General features: G+C 41.5%; 1 protein-coding gene across 1 annotated transcript in view; it reads right to left on the reverse strand.

Moving 5' to 3' along the window:
* Positions 1-12706, reverse strand: part of MSN (moesin) — a 72185-nt gene that overhangs the window by 27269 nt on the left and 32210 nt on the right. The window contains exon 2 of the mRNA XM_073361010.1: positions 1918-2001. Coding sequence (XP_073217111.1) covers positions 1918-2001 — 84 coding nt within the window. The remainder of the gene's footprint in view (positions 1-1917; positions 2002-12706) is intronic.

The following is a 12706-nucleotide window of genomic DNA, read 5'->3' on the forward strand; positions in this document are numbered from 1 at the left end:
CAAAAGAATGTTATCAATGATTAAAAATTAGAAAGATATATGCTTTTCAAATACAGACTTATTCACGGTAAAGACTAAATTCAGCATCAGTGCGTGCTTTGTGGAAAAGTTCTGCCGCCCTGGGAGCGCAAAGCCATCAAAATTGCAGACCCACATGGAGAAGATTTGGAACCCCCTATTCTCATTGGTTAGGGGTTACAGCTGCAAGAACATCCACTGAAGTTAGTGGTGTGCTTGCTGAGTAGCACCTTACTCTGTGTGGTTAGGAGTATTAAAGCCTGACCCTTGAACCCCCCCATGCCCCCTCCCAAAAAACACACAATATGACAGTTTCAAGGGAAAACACTTTGAGAACATCAAGCTGTTAATTCATTCTGCATCTGGCATCTCAAAGGCTACTGCTGAATGATGGAATAAAGTTAACAGTGCAGTGTCCCTATCCTTATTTGTGTACACTCATGCTGCTTGGGTTTCAACAATGTCATTTCTATGGACCATGAAACCGTTATATTTAAAAGGTGGGTCACAAGGCTAAAAGTGTTGGAGCTACTGCTGTTCAGTAACATGCTAACAGTCCATGCAAGCCCTCCGTAAGTCAAGACTTTGGTTTACTCACTGAATATCTTGAGGCACTGCTCCATCACAAAAAACAGCATACTAATCTGTCAACCTATTCCTCTATATCGCAGCTTTGCAGTGAAGCAGTATCAGAAGAGAGAACATTTACTATCTGAACATTCAGACAGTCTAGTGTGTGAAAAGAACAAACAACTTTAAGTCACCTTGCGGTCCAAAATTAAGCTTTCTGGTCCCAAATGAGGTAGTCAGCTTTATGGGGAAAGTAGCCATAATTTATTTTTTTCTCCCCACTAGCCCAGATGCGGTGCAAAGGCTGGCCCCAGAATGTCTAGGGTTTCTTGTGAACCACACCCATGTTAACACACATGAAGGAATCACCAGGCAAAAGAAGAAAATGAAAATAAGACTTCTTGTTCACAGAATCTTCTGCAAGCAGCCAGTGCCTGGGATCTCTTCCTCCCTCCACCTCTACTGCATGCCACCTCCCCCAACGGCAGATCGACAAAGTCCCCACTGTCTACAAGACATGATTGCATCACTCTCCACAGGCTGAACAGATGCTCTGAGCAGCTGGGCAGTAGCCTGGATAAGGCCTCTGGGATTACAGCTGAGATGTGTAATGGAGTCTGTCAGTTTCTCAACAGCTGTGATTGATAATGTCCATGGCTTCACAGCTTCACGTTTGGGCTGCGTATGTCTCCCTGCTTCTGTTTAGCCTGAGCTGAGAGGGGAGGAAGGAGGGGTAAATCCACCCTGCCAATAAGCATAGAATGCAGAGGAAAGCGAGTCCACCAAGATAAAGACCGCTGAATCTAGGAAGTGACTTACAGTAGTAAGAACCTCCTTGTCAAAGTCTGGCGCACAGTATAGTGCACATCATTTCACTAAACTCATTTGCTGAAACTTGTACAAAGAGGAGTTTTTATTTTGAAAAGGCACAACTCTCACTCTTTCAAATGCCTCCCAGGGGCTATTCCTACCAACACACCTACAATAAGCTAACTAATGATGGTAGGGAGAGAGGTGATTCAGGACAGTTAATATTTTTAAGAATAAATGGTGTATTTTAGCCTCTCCCCTCCTCTTGGTATGCAGTTTGCCCAAGAGTGGAAGCACTATGGGGGCAGATATAGCTCCTGGCACTCTCAGAGTTAAAATATACAAATAATGAGGTGGGGGTGAAAACATGCAGTTTCTTGATGCTAGATTCTCTTTTAAAGGCCTCAAAAGAGTAAGTAAGTGGTGAGTGTGTGCTAAGGGGTGAGGATAGTTATGAAGGGGTGGGGAGCTAGCAAAGTCAGTACTAAGGGCATGTTTTCTGCAGTTGTGTCACCTTACCTGATCAAAGAGCTGCTTCCCTGTGGTGTTGGGCTGGATGGCAAACTCCAGCTCAGCATCCATGGTGGTAACTCGCACACTGATCTAGAAAATGAAGAAAAAAAGTGGTTACAATGGGTGTTCCTAATTGTGTGATAGTATTACAGGGAACATAGGAACTGTCATACTACATCAGACCAGTGGTCCATTTATCTAGTCCCACCCCCAGTCTACAACAGCCAGTGCTGGAGTCTTTGGATAAAGGTGCAAGAAACCCTTAAGTGGGCAGACAGCCCATATGGGGAGTTTCTTCTTAACCTCCTCCCTCTTGCCCCACCCAAGTCAGTGAATGGTTCATCTCAGCGATGAAACAGGAAGGTTTACATCCCTTCTAACAAAGTTAATCCAATCTAAAAATGTACATGTGTAAAATGGCATATTATAGCTTGTAAACACATATAAAAGTTAGTGCTCTACAGAGGACATGCCAACAGCTTCCATCATATTTAAGAAGGGAAAGCACTTGAAACTGCTGGCATGCATGCCAGAGGTTGCCTACCCTTGCTCTACGCACTTAAGGCTAGGTCTACACTAGCCCTTACTGCAGGATAAAGTTAAGTCACTCAAGGGTGTGAAAGAGCCACCCCCAAAACGGCATAAGTTATGCCAACCTAAGCACCATGTACATATCGCTATGTCAGTGGGAGAGCTTCTCCCGCCAACACAGCTATTACAGCTCAGAGGGCTAGAGTAGTTAAGCCAATGGGGGAAGCTCTCTCCCATTGGCTTAGAGCAGTTATATTATGCAGCTGCATGGCTGTAAGCTCTAGTGTAGCCACAGCCTAAGGTGGGAAGGGTTTCTCTTTGAATACTACTGTATGACTGAGCTGTGATTCCATTCAGACCTCTCTGGAACATCCATCAAGAAACTAATTCAGTGCAGAGCTGCATTTTCCTTTGTTAAAAGGAGATTTCTCCTTGTAGATTTGAGTGGGGGAAAAAATTCCTGCTTGAAAATGGACAGGATGCGTTACAAGAATGTCAGTGAAGCTAATGTTAGGACTTTCAGTAGCAAAGAAAAAAAAGGGGAGGGGGAGACAAGTTGTTTGAGAACCCATTTCTGTTTGCATATCTATCCGTTTATATAGAAGGGAAAAAACCTCTAAGACCTATGTACATTGTGCTTCAAGTATTTTTAGCTGGGTGGGGAGGGTACTTTTAGAACAAACTGTGTTCTAGTATTCTCCCATCCCGGACACCCAAACCAAATTTTCAGGATTATGCAAAACAAGATACTCAATGTATCAATGAGAATACAAAGAACTGTGCTATGGTTACCCCTGGCTTGCCAGGAGTCAAACTGTTTTTTAAATTACAGATACCAGCTGTCATCTTCAAGATGATAGACCCTTCCCAACTCTCCCTTCAGCTCTACCAGCCCCCTCCCAAAGAAAGAAAAGACACCATGTGGGTTGGCTTTACCAATAAAAATTCAAACTCAAGTTTAGACTAGAGTTGTTAACCATGATGACACTATAGGCCAAAAAAGCAAGAGTCAGCAGAGAAATATTTGAGGAACCACCCAATACAGCTATGAATTAAGCTGGTTCAGAGTAATCTGTCTACCTAGACAGGTTTCATCGCTACTAACATACCATTTCCTCTGCTAATGAGATAGCAGCACACAAAACTGAAGAACATCTGTGGAAAGATAGGAGGAAAAGGCTTTGTCTATTTAATGCAGGAACTAGTCTAATCCTACATTTTACATACAGGAGAAGTTCACTGTGCCCAGATATGTGCATTTCTGAAATATATCCTCAACAGGCCAATTCCCCCACTCCCTGGGATAACCATGCTGGCATCTTGCACTTTATTCTGCCGTAGCATTAACTGTTCCATCACCATGCAGTACGAAAAATATTTGAGTCAAGCCTTAAATTGGCCTGTTCCGCCTCCTTTGGTGGGTTTATAATACAATTTTAACCCTACATTTTTGTAGTTCCTGTACAGCATTCAATGCTTTGTTAGGATATCTTGAAATATCCTCACAGGCGGCTCTTCTAGAGATTCTGGGTATCTACATTGGCTCTACTTATTTGTCACCTCCTTTAGCATGGTATCAATCAGTTGAACACCACTGTGAACAGAACAATTGTTTTTAATTGGCTAGTAAAACACAGTCTAGCTAGGCATTCTTGTGTTGCCAGCTGAATTAAGTAGCCAGGAGGCATGCTGTCATCTGCAGTTTTTCCTCCCTTGTTAGTGGCACATATGGACGAGAACAAGGATATTTGTTTTTTTTAAAGAGCCAACTGTCAGCCAGGTTACACAGTTCAGCCACAATGGTCTTTTGAGTACTATCCTCTACAATGACTTGAGTCCTCTTCCCCCCAGCTTTACTACTATTGGTGCTGATCACTGGTGGAGGAGCAATCATTTTGCTCTCTCTTTTTTACAGGTTAAAAAAAAAAAAAAAATAGATGACTGCTGGCCAAGGACATCCTGCTTGGGCAAGCAAGTTAGGCTGATATCAGAGACACAATGTTGGCTTTGACACTTCAGCCCACAGTTCCAATTAATAAGGAGAAGACAGAATTGTAGCATCTGTGGCTGGTTCTTTATATCCTGGGACAGAATAATATTTTAAGAAGTTGCTTTCCAGATCAGGCCTTAAGTGAAGCTGCCTTGATGGATGGTAGTACCAGTCCTACATCCAGGATTCTATAATCTTTTAAACCTATTTGTGCCCACAGAGTTAAGATGCAATGCTCAACACTGCTACGTCACAGTAATTAGGCATGCAGTAAGGGGCCTATTTTTACTTCAGTGCATTTAAGCCTATTCTACTACCAATCTGTTCAGTATATAAAAATCTTTAAGAATCCTGTAGTACTGAACATAGGTAACTATTTGAGTGAAATATTTGCATTTTCCCCACTCTAAAGGTTCTACCAACTCTTTCTGCTCAGAGTTAATTAAACGAAAAAGGTTAGAAGCAGGCATAAAATCTTGAAACCTATGCAGTTCTGCTTAATTCAGTGTGCTGTATATAGATTCCAGTGGCCAGTTTAAATTGTGAGATAAGTAGGTGCTCTGTAAAGCCACCCCTAAATACAGTGGGGCCTCACTTGTCTGCACTAATAATGAAGGGATCTACTGAAAAACTGAATTTTGTGAGTTAGCAAGAGATCAGAAGGAGAGCGCTTCTTGTGATCTATTAGCCAATTAGCAGCAATAGTGCAACTGGTTTCATTTATTTATAATCTCATACTATGCTAGTCAGCATGCTGTACTAAGTTTTGCAAAGATAAATATGGTACCTCACTACAGTGAAACATTTTTTCAGAAAAGCTAGTTTGTATCCATGCGTTACTAGGTGATAAAAGGATTAGCAAAGTTCTACTGTTTAAAATAGGAAGTGGAGTTTCTCTTTATTATCCCAGTAAGCAGATAAAAGGTCAGGCTTGTAACAACACTTATAAAGGAGGATGGGCACATGGCTCATGTTTTAAAAGTATGGTCCCTTAGTGAGACACTGTCATGTGTAGGAGCGGTTCCATCCTCATCAGTTAAATGAACTGATAGTAAAAGATACAGATTACAAAGAATAACTTTTCCTCAGTTTACTCTTAAATGATAAAGCAGAAGTGATATGTTAGTATAAATACTGCATATATCACCTCTGATGGGACAGTGCCTGGCAGAGCCATCAGCTAAAGTATTTCCTAGTTAACCTTAAAAAAAACCCACCCTTTAAGATGAACAAAAAAGCCTCATACTCTGCCGATTATGGGGAATACCACAGCAGTATGGGTGCCCTATAAATACTGATCACTATGCTTAACATTAGACAAGACAATTGTATCCCACCATAGCACTGCATGCTGTTTCCTTTGTCAGTTATGAGATACTATAATTTTTGGGGGGGTAGAAGGGGTTAAAAGGACAAATTTTTTTTACCACCAGTGTTTATGAAATACAGATAAATAATTATGCTAAAGATTCTTAAAACTGCTGTGAGCGGGAGGTTTAAGCTGTTTCTACCTTGCACTTCTCTCTCTCTAGAGAAATTTCCTCAGGTCTGATGTACTAACAGCCATGGGGTATGTATTCTCCCCATTTCACAGATGCAGAAGTGGGTGTAGAGTTGACGTGACCTGTCCTAGATTTTATAGTGAGCATGTGGCAAAGCAAGGAACTGAACTCCCATTTTCCTAAATCTAGTAGGTTTTTGCTTCCAAATGCTAGCAGAAGAAAGGTAAAGACATGCGAGTTCTGGACTCGCTCAGGGGACTGAACAGAGTCAGACTCTTTTCTATGAGCATTTTGTGTGTGTCCTTCACCAGACAAACTAAGTTGCAAACGAGTCTTCTACAAAGTTGTAAGTAGTTCTAATGTTTTCCCCTCCAAAAAACCTATATGCGCTCACCAATGCATCCTGCCACCAGGCATGTGCAAGAGACTAGAGCACTGTCTGGCAGTGGCATGGTGACATGGCAAAGGTGAAGTGATTTCCCCATATACACAAGTACCAACAGCAGTTTAGTTTAAGAGTCAGCACAGCTGGTGCTGACAACACTGCTCATGTTTAACTGGTTGTTCACAGGCTAATATTTTCCATTCCAAAGAACCAGCTACTCCCCAATATAAGGGAGAGTAACCCAATTGCGTAACTGGGCATATGAGATTCCAGGTCTGTCATTCATTGTAGGGTTACTATATATTTAATTTTTATGAAGTGACTAATAACAGCAGGGAAAAACCATCCCCTCCAATGATAAGAGCCCAGAAAGATACTTGTGCGTGCTTATGAAAGAAAGCGGACATTCTAAAAACACTTCATGTCCTTCCTTTCCAAAAGGAGTTATGTTAATGTATTGGAGGGTTTAAGACAAACCCTTAACCGCTAAAAAACCACAGTTAAGGGATTTATTGGCTTATAGTTTTAGACTTCCACTTCAGGAGGATTGCCGGGGTAGGTTTCACTACATTTCTATTTAATGCAACCCAATAAATCTATCCATCTTAGCACTTTTAATGCACTTACTGGTGTACGAGTGTGACCATGAAAACAAGTTTGTTTAGACCTTTAGAGGCCACCTCTACTAGGGAAAAAATCTTCTGCTAGCCCTTTGAGCCAACGAGCAATTTACCAATCAAAAGGAAGAGACAGGTTTGCACAACTATTTATCCTCCCTCCACTTCTGTTTCTACAACATAAATTTAAATTTACAGCTCAATACTGTGCAAAGTGCTTCCAAAGAAATGGCTCTTGCTGCATATTATCGCAGTGGTACTTTTAGTGTTCCTCCCTAACAGGACTCCTAAGAACCCACCACACCAGATATCAAGAGGAAGGAGAAGATGCTAGTCATGAAACAGACAATACTGCTAACATCTCCCTAAAGGAAAAACAGCCAGAACCCCAGCAACTCCTCCAACTGTTACAGAGAGCAGTTCCCATTGTTTTACCACTTTAATTAAAAAAAAAAAAAAGCAGTTAGTTACGAAATTGCTTCTACAACAGAATTTCCTGCTGCCCTGGACAGCACTGCTGCGAAGGCAAGGCCTCCTACACAGGCCAAGCCCCCTAAGTCAGAGCAGCGCCTGTTCCCATATGGAAAACAGCTGCAACTGGCAAGATTGCCTTTTAATATATAGCTTCAGAAACCTTCATCAGGGATCAACACCTCCTCCTACAGCAGCATCAAACTGGAGAGAAGTGATACTAGGTGCCTGGTACCACTATCTATTTGCAACAGACCTTCAAAAGTTTAACATTCCACCTATGCCTTCCATACCCACCCTTTATCCCCTTCCTCCATGTAAACTCCTGAATAGGTTCACTAATAAGTGCCAGAGCATTAGAAAGGGACATCAGTTATTCTCAGTTGTTCAGAGGGGAAGAATAATCCCCCTGCCCTCTTTTAATAACCAGCAGTAAACTAAACAGGGTGGTTTGGTCTGTAGCTACATTATAAGAATGGCAAACAGGAAAATAAAAATTTAATCAGGCCAAATTAAGGCTGCATGATAGTATTTCCTACTACATTTGATACAACTGGTACCTAGTGTTCCCTTTTCTCCATTGGTATGTGAGCAGACACGGAGTCTCCTTTATCTGAAAGGGCTGTCCCAGAGTCACTTGCCTTATTTATTGATTACTTTACAATTTATTAGGCTGACTCATGCCTAGGTGCAGGGATGAAAGAATATGTCCAACTCCTGTACTAATCAAGTGTGCCGTTAGTTAGCTGAAGGGTTCCCCCCTGCTTTGAGGTTCAGAGTTGCTGCAATAGAAAGTGCAAAGGTACTGGGAGAAGAGATTTTTACATGTTGTAATCAGTCCAGGGTATTCACAAATGGCCTCCCTGAGTGTTTGTGGGAGACTACTGCATTTTAAGTCCACAATACAAGAAATTTTTTTTAGCATCTAAATATTGTGGGTTATGTGTGTCAGTATTCCACACACCCTAACCAGACATTCCACTGAAAATTGGTGTGAAGTTTTGCTTCAGTATTTTAAAGAACTGATTTCCGTAAATTTCACATGACTCTTTGCATATGGAGCAAAAAGAATTTTACAAGTCACAAATTCATCTAACACACATGCTTGTAAGGAAGAGCAATAATAAGCACAGTTGCTAAATAGGGACAGAGTTGATCCAGCTGATACTCAGCATATCACTTGCTTCAAGCCCTGGATCAGGAATGACCTGAGGTAAGTCACGGATAATTAAGATGGGCCTGTGTTATTCACCTCTTATTGGTGAATGAAGCAGGCACAAATTCAGCTTGGCAAACAACCACCATATGACTCAACTCTATATGCTGAGTCAGTCATTGCTGCTTTGACCAGAGAGCCTTTTCCCCTTAGTCTGAAAACAAGTACACCACATTCACATCGTATGTTGGGAATTTAGTGGATCTGTGGACTGGGACTGATCCCACTTTTAGACAGTCGCATGACAGAAATCAAAGTCAAGCAAGATAACAATACATTTTACCAATCTGCATTTTGCAGAGCAGAGGGCTCAAATGGAGGGGGAATTCAGTGCAATAATGGCTAACAAATTTCAGTTGCAAGTTTAGCTCTTTTTATTCACACATGAAAGGAATTACAGTTTCTACAGATGTACCCATTATTCCCAAGTATTTGCTGAATAGTTTAGGAAACTAATTCCAACCTGTGGTTTTACTTGTAAGCTATTCAGTTCAACTATGCTATTTCGGATGTGTGATATCACATGCTATCATTTCTGTGACATTCGGACATTCCCTGAAAGAAAGGAATGCTAGAATGACACTTCTGGTATGATTTTTTGAATAGATTAGCTTTATTGAAATTCACTGAATTTGTAGGATTTAACACATGCATATATTATCGGATCACCCAGCTGAGTACTCATGAACAGTTAAGCCACCCCAAGAACCCTGGGAACCTGGCAAGTCAAACTCTGCTATCGTTCACAAAAAGATATTTGCAAGTCATTTTGTATTTGAGTACCTAAAGCAGGGGTGGCTCTCCCAATCAGTTTTGCCCATTGAAAACATTTCAAATCAGGCAGCAACTGTTTGTGTTGGGGGGGGTTAAAAAAATAGATACTGCATAGCAGAGCTTAGTCCTAGCGTAACTTGACATGGAAGGCAGTTGCCCCCTAACTCCCAAAAGAGGGGCAGTTATCTTAACTGAGCCCCGATATCAATGTCCATTGGCCTTGAACAAAAACTACTTTCCATTGCTTTATTACAGTGGTTTTCAATCTTTCTTCAGCTGCAGACCCCTAAAAATAAAAATTCAGATGGAGGTGCTGACCCCTTTGGAAATCAGACAGTTTGCAGATCCCCAGGGGTCCACAGCCTAAAAACCACTGCTTTATCACAATCCTACAAAACTTAATCACTGCTACTGACGCATACCTGTTCCCACACCAATATTTCCCCAGATTCCAGCACTGCCAGTGTAATCATAAATTGCACTAAGCTTTCATGATGCAGATTGTCCACCTGCAAGTTTTAACTTACCAGGCTTTTTACAATACCCACATGAAGCTGGCATTGCTAACCATCTTGCCTATTTCTTCCTCTATTTAGGATGGCAGTTTATACAATTAGGGACATTCATGGACCTCATACTCCTGCTTCCATATTTTGATAGCATGCTTTCTGACTCGGGCATTACCAAACCTCAAACCCTTAGGGTACATTCCTTCTCAGATGGCAAGCTCTCTATTTTGTGTATGGACAACCCAAGCTAGAGCCCCACATACTGTGCTTGTAATCTGAGGGACATTAAATATCCCCTAGAGTATCATTTATTCAAGACTCCTTGACTGATCATTTCTTGAGCTACTAAAAAGTCATTCCTTATTGGAGGGAAGAATGCAGGAAGATTGCTACTCCTCAAGAGCACAGGATATAACACTATTGGTTTGATTTATAGGCTTCACACCTCCTGTGACGTTAAGGCTACTGGATTCAAGTTATCAATATGTCCATTTCAGACTAGACTATTCCTGGAGAAAAAACTCTGCTCTATAAAAAAGGGAAACTTATGCGTGTCTGATTTTCTTGTGGACCGTTTGGAATAAAAAACTAAATAGAATACCAAACTACATTTATGAAGTCCTTTCACCCATACAAAATCTGAATTCCTTTAGGAGTGTCACAGACACCCCCAATCAATACACCCACCAGGGAAAAGCAGCCACTTCTGGGGTGGACATTTCCAGATTAACAGCATATTGCAATACTACAGAGTTTAGGACAGGAAATTAAGTATACCACATAATAGAAATTGTATGGAGAAGCTATTCATAACATGGCAAAGCCATAAGAGGAGTCCAAAGCTGCTAAAGAGGACTTTAATAATATCAAAAGGAGATCTCTGTAGAGAATACAGAGGCAGAGGACACCATGATCAGGGTGAAATACTACCCCCTCCCCCCCCAAAACCCACATGTGTTTAAGGGGTAGACATTTCTCACAGCTACATATTAATTCTAATCCTGGCTGGAAAGATGAACTATCCTGGCTCTGCCACCTTACATATTCCAGGCCCAGTGGCTTGCCAGAGGGACACGAAGTCCCACAAGTAGAGTGCACCAGGTGCTTCTGCTTACCACAGGCCCTACAAGGAATGTTAAGGATAAGCCACTCCACCCCTACCTGTTGCACCAGGGATACTTACAGACATCTGGATTCTTTTTGAGTGCCAGCCCTTCCCTCTCAAACTTCCCTGTGTTTGTGTGAAGCTGGACCTAGGTCATATGAAAGGGCTTGCAATTGCTGAAGGGATTACATTTAATTAAACCAAGCCCCCTTCCAGCAATCTTAAAGGGGCTTTTCATATTCCTAAGCTAATCAGGGAACAGAACACCAGCAGGCAGGCACACTCAGGGTTCCAAGCATAACCCTGCCACATTGCAACCTGGAGAAAAAGATTAACCCTCCAGATGGCCACCCAGAAAAGCCTGCTGCATCCATCTTTTGTTTCTCCATTTAACTTTCACACACTAGTCCTCTCTACTTCTACTCTTAGAGACCTTGGGCTCTATGGACAGGGCACCAGACTAGGTTGGTAGATGCATTCCATCCCCAGATTTGCCATCAGCTTACTGTGTGACTTTGGAGGAGTTTGCCTCTGGGTCTCATCATTCCTGTTTTATAGAGGTATTAGCTATTTGCCCACTTTTCTAATGCACCTTAATATCTATGATCACTGTAGAAGTGGTATATCCCTTACAGTCATTCATTTCCATTTTCACTAGTCATTACCTTTCACTGCAGCTCATGACGGGAACTCCCTGTTACTCATGGACTCTCCCCCCCCCCCCCCCAACCAACCACTTTAGCTCCTTGTCTTTAGTATCTGCACTAATATTACAAGATTTAGCTTCTCTGCCCCATACAGGCTTAAACAGCTTCAGGGAGAAATTAAAGGGACATTAAAAACTTAAAGGATTGTTGTCTAAAGTTAACTTTGTTTTAGATTTCACACCCCCCCATGAGAACCACTATAATTGAAAGAGAGAAACAGGTTGTTTTTGTTGCACATTTGATAGTGTTATTTCTAGGTCAGTTTTGTCATTCATCTACGTACAAGTTACAATTTAAAAAGTACTTTAACTTTTTGAAACCAAATTTCAAGCAGACTGTATCCCTGCACCAACACTCTAGTTATGGAGTGTGTTGAGACCCTTGTGTTCTGTGAGTACAGCATAGAAGAGTTTTAGTACAGGAGAATTTGGGAAACAGATTTTTAGAGATATTTAGGTACCTAAAGACACAGATACCTGTCAATGGGAGTTAAGCACTAAGTGGTTTGGGAAATCCTACTAGACACCTGGCTTCTTTAGCTGCCTAAATACTTTACAAAAAAACTTTCAGACTGACTACTTTATGCAAGCAGCAAGTGTCAAAGAAGACAGCTCTTGTATCATGTAAAATTAAGCCAACATGATTGAGAACCTTAAGGTCAGTCTGAGATAATTTAAGATTTAGGTAATAAAGATTGCAGTGACAATATCGGTCATTAAAATAAAACTACACCTCAGAAGACAGGAGTTTATGGGAAGAAATATCAGAAAGAACATTTCACCCAATAATAAAGTCTTATCCAAAAGGACAGCCTACAGAAAGGACTATAGGCTGGTCTTCAGGCCACAGGATGGAGAAGCAGCAGGAACAGATGGAACACAAGGTCACAGTGGCCCGAGCCCTTTCAGAAAAGCTTCTCTTAGGTCATTGAAGGATTGGTCTAAATATCAGGTGCAGTCAACCAGCACCCAGGAAGATAAGCAGCACC

This window comes from Lepidochelys kempii, chromosome 9, assembly GCF_965140265.1.
Source record: "Lepidochelys kempii isolate rLepKem1 chromosome 9, rLepKem1.hap2, whole genome shotgun sequence".
NCBI lineage: Eukaryota > Metazoa > Chordata > Testudines > Cheloniidae > Lepidochelys > Lepidochelys kempii.